This window comes from Micropterus dolomieu, linkage group LG23 (genome assembly GCF_021292245.1).
Source record: "Micropterus dolomieu isolate WLL.071019.BEF.003 ecotype Adirondacks linkage group LG23, ASM2129224v1, whole genome shotgun sequence".
NCBI classification, from domain to species: Eukaryota; Metazoa; Chordata; class Actinopteri; order Centrarchiformes; family Centrarchidae; genus Micropterus; species Micropterus dolomieu.
The window spans coordinates 24,627,891-24,647,499 of NC_060172.1; the positions used below are offsets into that span (position 1 = coordinate 24,627,891).

The following is a 19,609-nucleotide window of genomic DNA, read 5'->3' on the forward strand; positions in this document are numbered from 1 at the left end:
GATGTCCTGAATTAAAGCGTTTGATATTTACTAGGGCCCACATATAATTTCCATCCATCCATAGTGAACTGTTATCTTGTGTACAGGGTTGTTGGGGGCTGGAGCCAATCCCAGCTGGCACCGGGCGAGAGGCAGGGTAGTCCATCACAGGGCACACAGACACAAACAACCACTCACATTCACACCTAAGGGCAATTTAGAGTCTACATGTAATTTTTAAAGTTTTTAAAGTTTCAGATTGTATATTTACATTTGTGATTGCATAAAGAAATAAAATATTGCCTTCATCAGGAAATTGGAAGCAGTCCAAATCTGGTGATGCTGGGTGAAGACTTTGACAGTTTCTCATCAAAAAAAAAGCAGCACTGTGTGATTTGACCTCAATAAAGCCAATCCCAGATGTGACACCACATGATTCCAGTAGGTGGAGCATTAATTCTACATGATCTTTTCCCTGATGTCTACGACAATCTTCACCAGGTATTGAAATAAGGCAGCTGGACCTGATGGTTGGTCTTTGCTGATTACGCTCTCTATATGTACATGATATCATTTGACTACATTCAGCTCTGTGTCATGACTACAGTCTAAGCTTTGAGCTGCTTTGGCTAAATGAGTCAAAGGAGAGGATGATGTGCAAACAAGCTCTGTAACCCCAAACTCCTTTTATTTGAACATGTGAACTGGTATTCTTTTTATCAATGACATTTAGGCCCATTGCTCAGCGGCTGTATTCATCAGAAGCAGTCACTGAAAATTATATTTAATTGTATATAAAACATATGAAAATCCACAGACATGCATGTAAAATCACCCAGAAGAAAACTGTATGACATTACATTTGAAATATACACATAGCAAAAAAGATTAACAAGCCCAAAAGCTATGTTTGCATTTGTTTCAGCCCTGTTACTCAAGTGTTGAGATTGGTTTCAGAGGTAAGAGTGAAAATAAAATCACACTGTGTGGAACCCTTGATGTACTGTGATTATATACTGGACCAGTATATAATCACAGTACACCAACTATCACAATTCCAAGTTAAAATTACAAATTTCCTTTATGGCTTTTGTACAGTGAAAAGTCACAGATTTACTCCTTATTACAGATCTTGATAGATACCAAGGAACATTATTTTCTTTAAATCCAGAACTTGATTATTTATCAAGTAGAAAACCTAAGGAAGGTGTGATGACACAACAAATGATTACACTTTATATACTAAAAAAAGAACAGGAGAGTGTTTTAAAAAAAATCTTAAAACCTTTAAAATAAAGTAAGTAATAGTCCCCTGAGGTCAGAGGATCAGATTTTTCCTGGCATATTCATTAGCTTTCTTGTAACGTTTTTCTTATTAACAAGTTATCCTGTAGCAATAATAATAAAGGAAATTTAAAGGTTCTGTTATTAAAGGCTGAAAAGGTCCTATACTGGGATTCCCACCACATTCTGGACATGTTCAATTACAGCAGCAATTACTTTCCATGTTTATTTCTGTTTTCATTATGTTGCATTTTCTCTCTGTAAGCTGACAGTAAATTAACAAGGTACATACTCTATATGTGAGTACTTTTCACAGTCCATAATATTACAAATTATATAACCCGTTATAAAACAAACGGGTTTAGATTGGATAAAGTTAATAAATCAAAATGGTGGCGCTTACAGGTTACTGGGGTTAAACTGCTATACAGTGATCAAGTGTTAGTGCAACCTCTCAGACATACACATTTCTGCCATAGTTGCTTGGGACAGACTCAGACGTTGCCCCAGTTGACAGCATGTGTTCTGTGGTGGATGGTTGGTATGGAAATCGTCTAAAACACAAAAGATGTGTTTCAGTTAGGAGAATATGCACCTAGCATACTACACCCAGTAAATTTATATCCAAGTTTTCACATACTCACTTTTTTGTATTAGCTTGGCAACCACACATTAGGCATGAACCTCCACAAATGGCAAGTATGGCTGAAGACCAGCCGATATACAAGGCCTCTCCAATCTCATACCTGTGATACAATAACAGTGAGTCTATGGTAAACAGCAACGTCGCTTTGTGCAATTCAGCTATTGTTTTGCTTCTTTTTAACTCAATACTGAACACTAGTACAGATTGTATTGACTTACTTTATCCCTGGATAAAACTGGTCAAAGAACTGTGTTGTGATGTTGGCTGCATACCAAGATATAGCAATCATGGTGCACATCCCTACAAAACACAAAATACCAAACACCGTTTACTTCAGGCAGGTGGGACATTTTGTCAAAGCAAACAACGCCCACACTTGCAAGCTACGATAAGATGAACAAGGTTCAAACCTTTTCAGGGTTTGTATGGAGTTTTTAGATCAGCCCTAATGGGCTCACACTATTTCATTTCATGCAATAAGATGATTTATGAGGCCAGTCACATGTAGAAAAGCAAACAATTCATCACATTTTCTGATAGCTTCTGTCAACAGAGTTTGGAGTAACAGCCCTGCTTTACCTTTCTGGGTGTTTGTGTTAAGAAGAGGTTGGACTCTTTTCCTTAAATCAATGATAAGTAGAGTTAAAATACTCTTAGAGACTATATTTTGTCAGTTATGTATGTTTTGACATGTCATTTTAAAACACTGGAAAGGAAGGGACATTTCTTAAGCAAATTTAAAGTGACTTTTCCTCATGCTTTCTTTGTTACATGGTCATTACATCCATCCCTGTGTCTTTACCCTGTAGTAAAAAGAACACTCCTCCGATTACAGCAACCCTCCCCTTCAGGATGTAGTTCTCTCCTCCTATTTTTGAGCACTGCATTCCTGTGAGAGTAGCCACGAGCCCAAACGTCCCCAACACAATGGAAGTGATCATGAGTGCCCGGGAGGCCTGAATTAACCCTGTGTGCAAACAATAACAACAACAAACAAATTACATTCATATATTTATTTCAAATAATGTGTGTTCCATATACACACAGATTAATATATTTGCCTCTAACGGCTCTTCTGACATGGGTAGAGTATAAAGTACAACCTCAGCCACAAATTATTTTCTGAAGTTTATCCAAACATCCAGCATTTTCAAACAGGGAAAATATATACGCAGCTCTGTAGTTTCAGTTGACTGAAAGCAGCTGTGATATCACTGAAAGTGACTAATGCACCGACCTTTTCAATCCCTCATTTTAGCGAAACAGAAATATATTTGTACATGTGACTGGAAAGTATGTTTGTGCCTGTTTGTGTGATGAGATGAGGACCTGATAAAAAAATTCACCCGGGCTGGGCATCTAGTTTCATGTGCTCTACAATTCTATCTGTCTATTGGATCACTTTTATAAATGTTCATGGTAAATGTCTACTTTGAAATATTTAGTTTTGTGTCTGTGTGGATCCCAGGAAGAATAGCTTTTGCTTCGGCTACAACTAATGGGGATCCTAATAAATGAATAAATCTTTTTATGCTTGCTTATCTTCTCTCATCATTATTATGTTATATTAGCCCTCTCAACACAGATTACAGCCAGTACAGTAGAACGCTCCAGATAGGCATTAAAAGGTTCACTAAGGTCCTGCCTAGATCAAAGAAAACAATGAAAAATAAGAACAGCCATTTCTCCGCTGTTTGGCTGAATTCAATGTGAATTTTGACTGTTTCATTGTACGTAACATTGGCAACCCTTTACAACGTGGAGATGAACCACAATGTATTTCTTTTGTTTTTGTTCAGGTGCTCTGTTCCAAAAGCCGTTTTCCCCTGCACAACCTCTATACTAAGTTGCTTGAAGAGTAAAGTCTTTCTCGTTTGCTACGTCACCATGTTCAAAATTTCATCCCTTTATTGGGTGGATTATCATTAAAGCCAGATAAGTAGTCATCAATACTAATAAAGCAATTTCTGGGTTGGCCACATACCATTAAGTGTCAGCTGTTGTAACTGCTGCTGATGTGTTAATAACATTACCAGCGCCTGAAGAGACCTTCCAGTATCGATTTGGAAGGCAATCCCAACCAACAGCCAGCCCAGAAACTCAAGGGAGAAGGCAAAGGCTTTCACTATTGCATTCATATTTCTTTGTTTCTTCTGTCCAAATTGTATAGAGTTATCCAGACAGAGAAAAACTTTATACAAATGGTGACTCTCCAAGCTTTTCCTGCACAAATGTGTGGATGTGTTGGACCCAAGGTCTCAGTGTGCCAGACCACTTTCCACCATCCCCCCCAGTTCTAAGATGCTACAGAAAACAGCAAATCAACAATTCATTCCAGATAGCCCACATATGATTTTCCCTATTATTCAACTCTATTGAACCTTATCAAGACTCAGAATGTTTACCAATGTAAGCCCTTCAGACCTGCTTACTAACATCTATAGACTACAAGCTATTTGTCACCTGTTTGTTTTGAACACTGTGTCATTAATGTCATACCGTTATTGATGGGTTTCAAGACAGGTTTTGGCTCCTCACTTCACCCCCCAGGGATGATGGGAAAGGTAAAGGCATTGAGGGGTCACAGTGTCTCACCACATGACCAGGTTTGCTGCCCCTCAGATAAACCTGCTTGCTTATCTGACAGCTTAGCCCAAAAGACTTGTTTGAGTGCTTGATTGGTTTAACAAATGTAGTGTAGTTCATTATTAGATCTCTGTCATCATAATGGCATACTTACTTACTTCCAAATGCAATAAACCTAAACACAAGTGTTAAGTTACATGCAGGTCAACAGCAACTAGCAGCAGTGGACAGAATAACAAGAACTAAGAACAGCTTGACTTAACTGCTTTAAGTCAATGTCGACATTTCTAAAGACATAGTGGTTTTGTACTGGATAACATCATATTTTTAGGAGTACACAGTCCCAGCAACAAACAAAGTACCATTTCACAGGTGTAAAGCTTGACTTAACTGCTTATTACCTCTTCCAACGAGGTAATTTTTGTTTGTTAGCAGGATTGCGGAAAGCTACTGTCCTGATGTTCGTGAAACTGGGGTGGAAGAAGGTAGCATGGGCCAAGGAGAAACCCATTAAGTTTTGGAGCTGATCTGAATCACAGGGCAGATACACTAATTAATAATTTTATTAACATTGCAATTTGTTGCATGCCATGTGGTATGGGCAAAAGAGGGATGTGATTTTTCCAGATTTATCCAGAATTCCTGATCTGCTCGAAGTACAAAATAAATGCACAGCTAAGATGATGAGGCTTCAGCTTGGCAAATCAAAAGTCTGACTGTTCTAATAGTTTTAGGAATATATCCAGACATACATAGTGGTTGCACTTTCAGATTTGCACATCATAGAAGATGGGTCTATTGGTCTGTGCTCTCCGAGTGCCCTTCTAGTTATATGTAGTATGCAATCACCATGTGTAATGATGATTACATAGGCCTAATGTTTGTAAGGTTTATGAGGCTTCTCTTTTTTATTGAGGATGTATACTCCCAAAAATATAATGTAATCATTACAGTCGGTGTCTTCAGAAGTCCATAAAGTGGGTTTGAACTCCTCTTAAACAACAATAAACTTTACAAGCTTCACACACTTTACGGAGCTTTAGGATTGGATTGCACAGCTTTTTGTCAAACCCATGTAGATTACAGTACATCTCTTTACAACCACGTATTACGTCAATTGTAGATTTCAAAAAAGCCAAGCCATGGGAGGGGGGTAGTATTCTGAGAAAAAAGTTAAAATTTCTGAGAGAAAAGTCATTAATTTACAAGAGAAATAAACAAACTCGGAAATCAGTTCTTTCTCTTTCTCTCTTTTTGGACAAAAGGAAGTATCTCATAATACTTGTTAATATAATATTGTTATGAACATCTGCATATCCTGCTTCCAGTAGAGTACAGAGCCTTTAATAGCACAAGCACCTCTAAAAAATAGTATTTTGTATAGTGTGGTAGTATAGAGTTTTTTTATCAAAATGCGTCACTTTAAATTCAAGTTTTTTTCTCGTAAATGTATCCCCCCCCCCCCAAATTTTTTTTACCTACAATCTGCCTTATATGCCTTTGTATTAGGAATTGCATTATGTATGAATATTATTTTTGTTTTTGTTTAGTCTGTGTCTATAGCCTAGTTCATGGTAATTTAGACTATCCAAGAAGAAAAGTAAGTGCCTCACTAAAAGAATATAAAGCCACATTTTTCTCAGTAGACGTTGTAAATTAGAAAATGCAGTCGGCTATTACTTAAAGCTGAATCATCAGTAAAAAAAACCTGAACCTAGTAATTAATAATTTGAAAAAGATTGATAGGAGCCAAAGCAGCAAATTGTTATTAATTCTTAACAATCTTATTTCCATTTTTTTGACAGCAGATACAAGTGACTTTCCTGGGATGTTGTAAAGTATATGTTAACAATGATAACTAGGTTGTTAGACAACTAATACTTCCATGTTTACTTACCTGGGAGAGCAAAAAGAGATGGAAAGTGTCGACAGTTATATGCCCCTGTTGAATCACTAGCACAAGACATCCAGAGGTTCTCATAGATTGCGGAGGTTATAATTACGCTGCCATCCTGGGTAGATTCTTTCCAATACTGATGTTGTAGTGATATAAAAATCATTATCCAGCTTACAAAACCTAGGAAAAGTGCTATAACCTCGATGATCTCTTTCATCTCGAATGTACTTTTCTATTAATAATTTGCAAATCTGATATATATTGCCTCTGTGTGGAGCTCTATCCGCCACTTCTGTGTCCGATATACATTTTGAAAGTGTGACAACTGACTTTTTTTCTCATGCCCTCAAACCTAGACTAATATGAACATTGATTTATTAGCTCTACACTATAAGCCTGCTATTCACGCCTAAAGCTGATGACATTTCAGGTGCCTGACCCGTCACCAATTGAAATGTAGGTATCCAATGAGCTTTTTTTCTCTTTTTATTGGCACTGTGACAATCTTTTGTAAATGTCTTGTTATCACAGCTGTAAATCCAGGAGCCAACAGTTTAAAAGACTGGAATCCTTTGGCACGGATTGCTTTGAAGCTTCTCAACCAGACAGTTAACACAACGATACATTGTTTTGTTCATTAGTGGTGCTTTAAGAAGCCTCTCAAGAGCACTGTAGTCATAAATGCAAAATGTTTTATGCAGGACGAAATAAGTCGATCAGGGAAAGGTTTGATGATTCGGTGAGTATTTGGGAAACATCCTATGAAGTGATGTTCTTATAGGTTCTTATTAGCTTTTAAGGAATTGGTGGCTTTTGGGAGGTCATATCAAATTTCATGAGAAAATATTAATGTAGAAATACTGAATATAGGGCAGATGAAACGCTGGAAGCAGGGTAAGGTGAGTGATTTATTGAAGGCAGAAAGTGTATCTTTCAGCCCTGGTTAAGTATTGAGTCTGAGTCTGCTGCAGGACAAATGATAAGTTGGAATTCCTGTTCTTTGTAAATCTTATTTTTTGTACCAGAGCATTTAGATTTAACTCTGATGTCTGTTCTTTGGAAACATTGTGTTGACACACTAGTACAGTGCTGTCACCTAAAAGAAGTTGGCCAAAGACCAGGTTGCTCTAACACCCCCTTATGATTAATTGGTTGTCTCTCTATATTAATATAGAGAGACAACCATTCATATAATACTGATGTATATGCTGAAGAATTGAGTATTCATTTTTTTCACCGGCTTTGCATGAACCTTCCCAATACTCTGTGACTATGACTTTTAAATGTAAAGGGAGATGTTTAGAGATGTTTACCTTTTGTTAGAGTCATGCTATTATTTGTTTATGAGATGCTTCAAACCCTCCATTTACAGTCTGTATCTTATCAAACGTGAATTCTCTTTTGCCGACCAGTAATCAGAAGCACAGTTCAAAGTACTGTCATATACTTAAGAGTATTGATCACACATTCCGGCTTTAATCTTTTGTCTGTTAATATTTTATTTGCTTGCCCTTCCCTCAATCACATAATATATTTATTCAGTTGTGTCCGCAATGACCTCCCTGCTTAAAGGGAAAGTTCACTCAAAAGAGTGTATTTTTTATTTTATTTTCAAACTCTGATATTGGCTGTGACCAGAAGTTTGCACTGGCATTAAGTTTAAGGTCAGATCATTTACTTAAATAAAAGCAAATATGGTTTCTATTATGATTACAATGATTTTTGACCATGTAACCGTCAGCATCAGCAACAATAACTGTAGTGAGGAATAAAAAGAGATTGATCAGTAAATTAAGCGATCTCTTTTGTTATCCATTGAGATGACTTTTGTCATTTAAAATATTATGTAACTGAACAAACCTTTGTGCAGTTCTCCAATGAGCTAATTTTACAATTATGTGTTCAGTAATGTGCTTTCAGAAAAGACAGTTGTATTTGACTTTAAAAAGACAGAAGCCTAATTGTTTATGCAATTGAGTTTCGGTGAAGTCACTGCGTCTTTGTGGTATTATTAACCACTATCAATAGCTAAGATTACAGCTCTCAGTGTCACTGTCTCGCTCACAAACACACACATTCACACACACACTCACAGAGAAGTTTTAAAAATGATTGATTTGGATGATAGACCATTACACAGTCACTGGACATAATGCAACATTTGATCTGATTTACAACAATGTTTTTTAGCCTTGCTAATGGCATGGCTCTACGAGTGGCAAGGTCTGCTGGTCTGTCCACGGCTTTGTTTCAGACTGAAGTGGCTGAAATAACAAATGGGATGGATTTTTGAAGTTAGAAGTCACAGTTATGTTAGCTGTGATTTGTGATAATGATGTGATTGATGTCTGACGTATTTCACTGTAGGCCTACTACTTTAATCCATATAGATACTTTTTTACTTTTATGCTGTCAGTGGTTTAGAGCTTGTAGCTATTTGCGAAATTTGTGGAAATTGTATTAAAATAAATTGGCCATTCTTCAGATTGACATCTTTATTTTTCTGAAATGCGTACAGTGACCAAAAACACTAAGCTAATTTAAATAAACAGGTGTGGTGGTGATTTTATTTGTTTGACCAAAATAGAAATATGTAGAGCATCATAGAAAAATACCATCCTATCACTTGTATATACAGTACAATGTAAAAAGTTGTGGTTTGATGTACAAACTGGATATGCAGTCTGATAAACTGCATTGTTGTTTGCTCAACAGTCAAAGAACCACTGATTTTACAATGTGTTAACAGTAACAAATTAAAAGTGCCACATTAAAAGGGTCAAAATGAAGATAGATTTTGTGTGTAATCTTATTACATGCAAAAAAAGCATTTACTTTCTCCAAAGGGGAGACTCGTGGGTATCCATAGAACCCATTTTTCATTCACATATTTTGAGGTGAGATTTCAAGGGACCACTTTAAATTATATTATAATTGGTTTTTATTTATGTTTAAATATAATTAGTTTATACTTTTATATAGTTCATTTATTGATTGATGTAGTTTTTATTTAAAATAGTCTAAATATAAAATAATTATTCATTAACATTACTGATGACAGTTTAAACAGAAAATTACTTATTCTAGATAGGTATTAGTTTATTGGATTGATGGGAGTTAATTGAAAGTTATAACAGTGTTGTCAGTAGTGCATGCGTCACATTGGATGTGCTGGAAAGTACATTATGATTGTCTGGTATCACACTGGATTATTTTAATCAAAGTAAAATTAAATCAATCTGAAAATCTGATTCTTAATAACAAAGAGTTGTGTGATCAAAGAGAAAATATAAGAAAAAAGAAAAAGAAGCAGGTAGTCAGTAGGACGGTGTCCTTAAAACATCCACAGAGTCAGATCTGTTTTGCATGTAATACGTACTATTCTGGGAACTCCATTGCATCATGTTTCATGATTCATCGTGATCCATAATTTTTCTTATTATCGTCGAAGGGTACGGGTTAATAATTGATGTAAACAGTCTAATCAATATCTGTTTTTCAAGGGAGAGCAGGGAATAACAAAACATATAAAACATGAGACACGACTAATGACTGAGACAGTGCAAAATCACAGACAACAATAACAAGTAACATGTAGAAGTTCTCTCCATAATATTTTCAAATTTTCATTTTCATTTCAATTTTAATTTGAACTTTTTTGTATGACTTAGTGTTCAATCATCCCTCCTTGTGGTGTGAGGACAAAGAGAGATGAATTTAGAACCAGTGAAATTTACTATTTTCATTTTTCTTTCTTTTCGTCTTTTCTTCATTTGTCAGCAGCCTCATTTAAGACTTTTTAAAAGACTCTACTATCCCCAAGGAGGAATTAGTTTTTACAGCACACATCAGACAATAACAGCAGATTTTATTGATTGCTTTTAACTCTTCTATCTACAATGTTTGCCATAACAATAACTTAAATACTATTTGTTATATAATAAATAAATAAACAATAATTCTATAAAGGTACAATGTCAATACAGTGGCTTTTCTTTGGTCCAAACAATTTATATTATATAAACATGGCATGTGGTTTCTATATAAAATATTTTATTTTAATTTGTCTGTACTTACTAAAAAAAGATTGACATATGCAGTAAGATTACAGCCGTCATTATTAGTGCAACCATATTTACACTTTTGTTACATAATATTTCAGATCTGTGATGTATTTTTTACCAAGCTGCCACTTTTACTGTTGAACTATAAATATAACAAATATGGTACATAATATGTATATTAATATATAAATACACAAATAATATTAATTTATTCCAACAGAGTATGAGTAAGTGGCACCAAATAAGCACATACCAAATCTAAATAGATGTTCTTCCCTCTGCTCTGTTTCTATTTGTTTCCACTCAAAGGAGCACACATCCTCCACCTTTGGCTTCCACGTAGTTTGGGTCGAGGTCGTTGGGCAGTTTGCCGTTCTCTCCCCAGATATTCATCTCTCCAAACACGCCTGTCTCGATCATCTCCTCCTGCCAGGGGATTGGGACGTTGCCAGAAGCAAAGTCATTGTAGAACTCGGTGTCCTTGTTATCCAGGACGACACCTTTGATTGTGCTGAAGGCGCCCACATCGCTAATATCTTTGGCATAGACCATCTTAGGGTCAGGGACAAATGGAGGAGGTAGCATACCTTTAGATGGAACACAGAGGACATAAACAAATTTAAATATGGCATACTGAAAATGCCTATTCTTTTTATATTTCACCCCATTTTTGTGCCATCTTATTTCTTAAGGTTTGGAATTTCCTGTTTAACCTGCCTTTCCAGTAGGATTTGACAGGTGAAATTAATAAGATATTTGCTAGAAGGAGCATGGTGTCCTGATGTTTGTTCTCGTTTAAAGCTACTGCTGTTTAAATCATGTATGATAATTTGTTTAGAAGTGCTTCAATATATTTGTGTGTGGATGATTTTGGTGATGTGGCCCACCTGCTTCCAGACGTCCCCAGTTAAAATCTTTGAAGAAGTCTTGATTTTTGAGCTCCTCGCAGTCATTGTTTTTGAACCCAAGGCGTTTTGCTGGGTCCTTCTCCATTAGGCCTTCACAAATATCGTTGCACTCCTTGCTGAAGCTTTGTGGATATGAAACTGCATCATTCAAGATTCTGCGAGCTACCTCATCATTCTCAACCTGCAGAAAGAGAACTTTTTGTATGTATGATTTGGCAACAGGGAATCGGCACTAGACAAGAGCGAACAGGTGAGTTGAAGATATTTTTGCCCTCAAAGGTCACCTGATGTGTCACAGGTGTTTAATACCTTCTCTCCTCGTACTCTAAAGGGCCCTTTGGCGGCAATCATCTCAAACAGGGTGACTCCCAGAGTAAAATAGTCCACCGTGTAGTCATACTCCTTCTTCTGGATCAGCTCTGGAGCCATGAAACCTATAATCATAGACAATATGATCTCACGCACAACAGACTGCTTCTGTAATGCTGACCTGGATGATAGTGTTTCCCCTCCTCAGGGCCAGAATTGTTTAACTTCATTTTTGAATATTGGATCGGTTCACTTACCTGGAGTTCCTGCATATCCCGAAGTTTTATCTTTTCCTGGTGGAAGTTCAACAGCCAGACCCAAATCTGACAAGCGGATGTGTCCTGAGTGGAAAGGCTTCGATTACAACAGTGGCATATGGCTATTGAACAGACAACCTACTATTGTGTTCAGAAGGTTTTCACTCCAAGCCTGATTAATGAAACATAATAAAACATAGTTTTATCTTTTAATAAAATCTTATCGTTCTTGTTCACTGAACTGCACTGGTGGAATATAAGTGCAAAATATAGGCTTAATCACTGAGGAGAATCTTTTTGGTATTTACAATGTCAGCAAGGTGACTGTGAATGTCATGTGTTATTAGAACAAACTAGATCCGTGCTATATCTTAAAAGCCCTGTTTTGAAGCAAAGCTATTTGTCTGATCTTTAAGTTGCTCTGTGCTCTTAAAAACGTCTTACTTTTTTTTTTTATTTGTTCTTTATCATATTTTACTTTTTTAGATTCTGTAGTGTGGTGACACCTCCATTCTCCCAGTGATTTAATTAGTTGGTACGTGGGCTTAGAGTTAGTGGCCATGGTGATTTCCTGTGGTTAAAAGTGAGCCAGCGTCATGGGTCAAGCCAGTTATCTGGTTAAGCCACCAGTCTTGCTTTGTGACATGGGCCCCAGAGAGATTTAACAAATTTGCGTTTCTACTGACTTTGGGACTGTACATGTAGTATCAGCACGTGCATACAGATACATGAAATGCTTCAGAGAAAACTCACTCACTCACTCACCTGCATCATCCAGCAGTACGTTCTTTGGTTTCAGGTCTCTGTAGATGATTCTGTGCTGGTGAAGGTGCTCCAGCCCACAGATGATCTGAGCTGTGTAGAAACGTGCTCTCTGCTCATCAAAACCAGGATATTTTTCATCCACATTGTACATATGAAACCTGTGAAACATACAGTTAGGGTGTTTCACAGATTTTCAGAGGCCTCTCTGAAAAGTAGAAGAGAGAAGAGAAGCTACTTGAGCTACTCTCTGACATGCAGCATGATGCACCTGATGGTCTAGTCTGTATATTAGCTGTGAGGTTTATCTACCTTAGGCTGATTAGAAGAGATGAGATGAGTGTAACACTGTCGTTAAATACAGAAACCTGTATGTAGCATGTGCTTTAAAGGAACAGTGTTGAGGTCAGTCTTTGGATATCAGTGTGTGTGTGTGTGTGTGTGTGTGTGTGTGTGTGTGTGTGTGTGTGTGTGTGTGTGTGTGTGTGTGTGTGTGTGTGTGTGTGTGTAAAGCTGTTTTCGGTGTTTATATAGAGCACCTGAGGTCTCCACCATTCATGATGGTCATAACTAGGCAGAGGTCAGTCTTGGTCTGGAAGGCGTAAGCCAGCGACACAATGAAGCGACTGTGAACTTTTGCAAGGATGCGCTTCTCCACGATTGCTCCCTAAACACAAATCAAACATCAGAACATGACTAATCCAACAAAAGCAAGACTGTACAATGTCAGCAGCTAGAAAGAATTAAACACCTACTGTCCAGCCACATGGGTATGATGCCTGATTAGACTTGGTCTGAGGACGCTCGTTCTTTTGACTTGTTAAACACAGGTCCTTACATTTCATTTCAAAGTGTTGTGAATGTTGCTTCTCTGGCGCAGCATGCTCAATGGATGGCCACCCATGTGCCATGATGAGCCCTTCGTCTGCAGGTTTTCATTGCAACATCTCACCTCAGCATGGGACGATATCATTGAAGCAAGTCTTTGGTTAGTTTTAAAACCTGCAGACTGTTAGCTCTCCATGACACATGAAAACCCCCGCTGGTACTGTACGATGGAACTGAGCCACCATTAATGTTATTAGTTACATATGTGCTTTGAGAATTGGGTCCATTCTTAGTACATCAAGTACATAGATGGGGAGTTTTTTATTCGTTTTGCGAGGTAAGCCCCACCTAGCTTTAAAAAGTCCTCATTATCCACTGATGCCTTTAGAGGCAGTGGGCTTCAGTCTAGTGTCCTGTCTTCGAGTCTGGCTCTGAGCTGCTTTGTGAGGTCTTTGAGAGCAGCACAAGCTTCTTCACATTGAGCTGTTGTGGTAAAAACTAAACCTCTGCATGGAGAAATTTTCTCTCACAACCTGTTCTTTCTTATTTCCTGCTGTAGATCATCATGAGGTTGCCTGTAGAATGAACTCACTTTGTGTCCTTACTCTTTTGATTGACACTTTGAACGGCTATGGGTGGAACATTAGATGCCACATTAGTGCTTCACCTCGTAGCCTTTACGTTTCTTCAGCCTCTTTTTCTCCAGCTTCTTGTTGGCGTACATTTTGCCTGTTGCTCTAGCCTGGCAAGCAAACACTTCCCCAAAACCTCCTTTACCCAGGACCCTGAAGTCCATGAACCACTCCTCATCAACAGGCTGGCTTTCCAGCCATTTGAACTGAACAAAACGCAAGAAGTACATGCTGTTCTTGAAGCCATCTCTGGCCTTCTCCAGGTGTTTTAACAGCTGCCACTCGCTCTCTTTAAACAGGTCACCACGGATGTTCTTGAAGTCTTCCTTAACTCGAGTGATGGCCTTCTCCTCCAGGAAGCTGCAGAAATTCTTTGAAGCTGAGTCATAGTACTTATTGACTATTTTTTGGGCCTTCTGCACTCTGTCCTTCTCTTGGCATACGGTGTAGTCTTCAATGTCCTTCCATAGCTCTCCAGCATTTTTGTAGGTTGCATCGCTCTCCAGAAACTGTTGGAACAGACGCTTGCCAATGGGCTGCTGGACACACATGCTGTCAAAGGTTGTGTCTACAGTTGCCTTCATGTGTTCACAATCTCTCAGGTGTGGGAGTTTCAGCCTGGCACGCATCTTCTTGTCACGCATGGCTGATGCTGCATTTCCGTCCACGCTGCCACGGGCTGAAACATAGGCAGAATTTGCCACCACTGTCTCCAAACCACCGATGTCCATGGCTGCACTTTTGTCTGGCACACACAAAACCAGTAAGGAAGTTAATGAGAGTGCTGAAAATGTCTATTTTGCACTCAGCAGTTGATTTTACATGTTGCCATAACTAATAATAATATTTACCACTTCTAATTAACCAAGAGGGCCAGCATGGGATCTCCCATAACCATCACTGTACAGTCTCTCTGTTAGTTTTTGTTCTGATGAACTGATTCTTAATGTCTTGACATTTGTAATACAAAACAATGTTTTTGGGATTCATTGTGATTAAATAAGAAACACTTTCCAGGTGAGAAAATATTGAAGGTGTAGAAGGAGTGATGTTGTAATATGCTGCACCCTGCTGTTCTAAAGACAAAAGTCACCGAAGAGGGCCTTTTATTTCAGATGCTACACACATGGCATTAAATTAAGTTGCTGTGCACACACTCACGCAAGGCAAGACATTTTGGGAGCAGTAAGGTCAAAAAGAGAGCATCGCCGCCCAAGATCTTCTCACTTCCTTAACCTGGTTCCTTTCAGTCCTTTCAGTTCTGCAAATTTCCACATTTGAACTACAATTTTGGCATTTTCCATGCTGAAATATACTGCAAACAGATGAAACATTTAGTCCTTGGCCTGTTTTTGTTGTTTAATTGTTTTAAACCTTCAGTTGGCGGAGCTCTCCGCATTGTTCAAAAAAACCCTGCAAACAAACATTATTTTATCTCTCCATGTCTCATACTGCATGCTGAGCTCTTTGTGTGTGCAGCGCAACGTGTAGAAAAATGCATGCAACAAAATGGGACAGGAAATGGTCGCTGGATCACAGTGTTAAGTCTATCTAGGTGTAGATTTTGTGTGTGTACTCTGTCCTGACCTGGTACATATAAGGCTGAAAATGTTGGCATGGGCAGCTGCTTTCTTGACTCTACAACCAATCCAATTAACACTGACTGTTGATACCAGAGATTTATACATAGATGATTGAGCTCCCTGTAAATTTACCTACATTTTTAAACATGTTTATAATGAGTTTAAACAAAACTGAGGATGCATAACAGATCAAATGTTATGGTTGGTCCACGTGGATCTTAGTGCAGCTCTTATTAAATCAAAAGAAAGCAAACTTAGTAGGAGTAGAATTTTTTAAATCAGAATCAGAATTTAATTGATATCAATGTTTTTTACTTTTAATTATGAAATATTATTATGAAAAGGTGACTCTATATTGAGGGAATGTTTAATATGTAATATTAACAAATTAATAATGTCATATCAATAAGCAGTTGTTTTATTTAAGAGTAACAGTATTTTACATCAAGTTCATCCCACACATTTTTAATTAATTTTGATACACCATCACTCACCGTACTTTATTGCTGTAGCAGGACGTCAACTGAGGACTTGAAAGCAATAAAGTAAATCCAACTGGTCAGCATCCAACATATATTTATATCTCCCCTTCTATCAACCAGAACAAACAGATATCATCTCTGTCCTGTTAAACATGCTTTCTTTCAAGTCACTGACTCTCCCCTTCTCGCCTTCGCTCCTCCAGGGTGGTGTGATGAAAAGGTAGGGGCATCAGATTGAGGTTTACCCTGCATTTGAAATCCTACTTGGTCATTCATTAGCTGGTGAGGATTACACCCTAACGGTATTAGAGGCAGAAGCTATTAGTGTAAGTGATAACTCAGTAGGCATCGTTCGACTGTTCAACAATGAATTCATGCTTGGTTTCATGGAATGCATATTTCATACAAAAAAATTAACCTTGACTCTTAATTGACATAAGTCTTAATTGATCATTTGAATTGTTTTCCCTGTCCAAGCTACTATGTTTTGAATCATTCCGATGAGGAATAATGAAAGCTAAGACAAAGGGAAGTAACCATAATTTCTTCTTAACTTTGGCCAGAAATCTGTTGAGTGACAGCCGGGTTCAGAAGCAGGCTGCAGAGCCAAAGTGGATTGTCTCCTCTTAGTGTCTAAGAACACAACTTTTCCTCAATTCTTTGTTTTATCTTTAACATATGTATATCTGTATGAGCTTCACTGTAAGAGAATATATTATATTTTATATATATAATGCATGCACGAGCAGGACAGAAGGAAATGATGTGGATCCAATTCAGGTGAGAGTATCAAACTGGTGGTTGAGGAAACTGAGAAAAGGAATTTAGATATGCAGCTGAACAAGTCCAGGCAGGATGTCATTTGCCATATTTTAGAAAAAGTGTTGGCTGAGCTTTGATAACAGAGTTTCAATTAGCATAATACAAAATGGTACACTCTTAATTTAGGCTTCAAAATCTAACATAGTAAATCCTACAATTACACAAGATGAAAAGATAATTTTGACTATAATTCACAGCACCAGTTTACTTTTTCTGTTCTGTATTGACCACAAATTTTGTTTTTATTCAAGACACCAAACCTCATTTCAATCACTTGTAAGTGTAATCAACAATGTACTATAACAGACACTCAATACATTGCAACATTTTGACAGTAATCAAAAGACACGAAGTATCATTTTTTTTCCATTTCCTCCCCATACAATTCAAATGCATGCCAGTGGTGGTGATGTAATTACTCATGTTGCAAAACTGCTCATGAGGGTGATGATGTTAAAATAAGATAAATGTCTTTGAAAGCACATGTTGCATTGATTAAGTGACCTTAGTAATATAAGCATTGAAACTTTTGTTAGTATGGTATGCTGAGGACTGAGAAATTTTGCGCAGGTGCTGTAGTTTCACCATCAGAAACTGTCAGGGATGTTTGGCCCAACAGAAATACTGTCATTATTTTGTGCAAAGAAAAGCACATTTGTTCGGGAAAGTAAAACAATTTGAACAACAGAAAGACACAAAACAAAACAAATAGTTGGCTCAATAGAACAAACATTTGAACAACAAACCAAACATAAAATGTAGTCCTATTTTGGCCTGTTAAAGCCCAAAGACCCTGAGCACAAATCCTATTTAACAGGGGTAGAGGTGAAACAGATTTTAAATTGAATTCTAATCTAGCTCAGTGACGAAGAACAAATCCACCCAGACAAGTAGCTCAGAAATAGTGTCACTACATCTTTAATCCCCTCGAAACATATCAATATCAAACATCATCTGGGTTTAAGCTCTTACTGCCATCATTTACTGCTACAATTGTTTTACAATGACATTCACAATGGCTTGATTAAATAATGACATGTTGATGTTTTACTGTGCTTTTAAGACAAGCAGGTATATCAAGCTTTTCCTGATTAATTCAGTGTGCAGTAAAAATCCCATTACATTTTCACACACATTGGAGTTGTCAAAATGTGTGTGGGCAGCTGAGCTGTAAGTGCTCTTCAGCTGATTAAACAGAGATGTGGCTAAAAACAGCACTGGAAGTCACTGGTCTCCCTAAGACCATTATATCTAATTGAGAGCAATGGTGCTGCCCTGGCGACCAACTATTTGTCACTTTACTTCACCGAGTACAATTTCAATAGAAATACTGAATGATGTGTATCAGTTGAAGGTCAACTGTTAAATATCAAGAAATGTCGGTTTATGTTCAGAGTACTATTCTGAAATTTAAACAGATACGTAAGATAAGACATATTTGACCAACAGCTGAAAAAAAAAATTAAATGAGCAGAGTTTTTGATAGCGACACAGTACTAGTTTTAGTTTTTGTTAGTTTCTCACTGAGACAATCATTCCCTAACCAGAGTAACAACAGCTTGTCTACTGACATGTGACCCACATCTTTGGTATGCTTAACTGATACGCTTAGGTAGCTGCACAGGCAAGCTCAACTAATTAAGTCTGTACGCACAGCATGAAACGTTACTATCACTGGCTTGGGTTCATCAAATACATGCGGAAGGATGTCTTTGTTCAGCATTGAATCTAGTTGTGTAGCAGAGATTTTCATGCCATGGGAAGGTTATTGTTAGTAATTATATTGTTGTTGCTCTGGGATTAGGCATGTGCAACTGTCAACCGGGCAGCTCTGAAAAGATGGTGAATTATTTGTTTTTTGGTATTTATGAGTTGTAGCTGAACAGGAATTAAATCAGATGATTGAATTTTGTCTGTAGAGGAGAAGGAGGAAACTAGGGAAGGGCCCTAAACAAAAACATAGTGAATCAACTCAGCTGACACCCTACTGGAGCCATCTGTGTTGAGAGGAGCAGATGGTGGATGATTTGTTTTATGGTATTGCAAAATCCAGGGAGGTGCCTTTAACAAGAACATGATGATTCAACTTAGCTTAGTAAGTGAGGCTGACCGCTGGAGTACAGTAGAAGCATAGGACTGTCTTCTTCAAATAAATAGCCTAGCTCAAACAGTTCGATTTAAAACAGGTTGAAAGTAAAGATACCCTGGTGATATATGAAAAAGAATAAATCTGTAAAATAATAAAACAAATAAATGTACAAATATAAAGAGAAATAAATAAATATAATAAATAAATACATTTGAAAAAACAAAGACATAACAAAATTTTAAATAATAAATAAAAAATGTTATAGTTGACCAGCACTAATATAATTATTTTCTTATTATTTTACAGATATATTCATGGCACTTTATGGCACTCCTATGACTCCATAGATTCAGATGTCCAGATAAGCAATATCTGGCTTGCTGGATCATTGATGCACTCGGAAGACTGAAGGGCCATGACCATAGGGCATGTCGGCTGACCTATCAACCTTAATTTATTGACATATCTCAAAATAATTGTA

The 19,609-nt window shown here is 37.4% G+C and overlaps 2 protein-coding genes and 1 long non-coding RNA gene across 3 annotated transcripts; all 3 read right to left on the reverse strand.

The window, feature by feature from the left end:
- Positions 1 to 1,717: 1,717 nt before the first annotated feature.
- On the reverse strand, positions 1,718 to 6,609 carry cldn15b (claudin 15b). The gene is made up of 5 exons (XM_046040572.1): positions 6,393 to 6,609; positions 2,712 to 2,876; positions 2,128 to 2,209; positions 1,908 to 2,009; positions 1,718 to 1,817 (listed from the first exon to the last, which is right to left on the reverse strand). Exons 1-5 carry the CDS (start codon positions 6,607 to 6,609, stop codon positions 1,718 to 1,720), a joined length of 666 nt encoding a protein of 221 aa, XP_045896528.1.
- Positions 6,610 to 10,708: 4,099 nt separating this feature from the next.
- Positions 10,709 to 14,883, reverse strand: grk1b (G protein-coupled receptor kinase 1 b). Its single transcript, XM_046039014.1, has 7 exons — positions 14,188 to 14,883; positions 13,232 to 13,359; positions 12,696 to 12,853; positions 11,931 to 12,014; positions 11,674 to 11,798; positions 11,344 to 11,545; positions 10,709 to 11,043 (listed from the first exon to the last, which is right to left on the reverse strand). Exons 1-7 carry the CDS (start codon positions 14,881 to 14,883, stop codon positions 10,760 to 10,762), a joined length of 1,677 nt encoding a protein of 558 aa, XP_045894970.1. The 3' UTR covers positions 10,709 to 10,759.
- Positions 14,884 to 17,934: 3,051 nt separating this feature from the next.
- On the reverse strand, positions 17,935 to 19,242 carry LOC123962740. Its single transcript, XR_006823048.1, has 2 exons — positions 18,593 to 19,242; positions 17,935 to 18,437 (listed from the first exon to the last, which is right to left on the reverse strand). It is a non-coding gene; the product is annotated as an uncharacterized LOC123962740 (long non-coding RNA).
- Between the last annotated feature and the right edge of the window lie 367 nt (positions 19,243 to 19,609).

Bases quoted from the DNA above. Each gene is read 5' to 3' on its own strand.
- cldn15b (XM_046040572.1), bottom strand. From the start codon at position 6,609: ATGAAAGAGATCATCGAGGTTATAGCACTTTTCCTAGGTTTTGTAAGC. The intron at 2,210-2,711 runs GTAAAGACACAG...TGTGTTTTGTAG, and splicing joins AGTGTTCTTTTTACTACAGG to GGATGTGCACCATGATTGCT. The intron at 2,010-2,127 runs GTAAGTCAATAC...ATTGTATCACAG, and splicing joins CAGTTTTATCCAGGGATAAA to GTATGAGATTGGAGAGGCCT.
- grk1b (XM_046039014.1), bottom strand. From the start codon at position 14,883: ATGGACATCGGTGGTTTGGAGACAGTGGTGGCAAATTCTGCCTATGTT. The intron at 13,360-14,187 runs GTGAAGCACTAA...ATTTGTGTTTAG, and splicing joins AGAAACGTAAAGGCTACGAG to GGAGCAATCGTGGAGAAGCG. The intron at 11,546-11,673 runs GTATTAAACACC...CTCTTTCTGCAG, and splicing joins TTAGAGTACGAGGAGAGAAG to GTTGAGAATGATGAGGTAGC.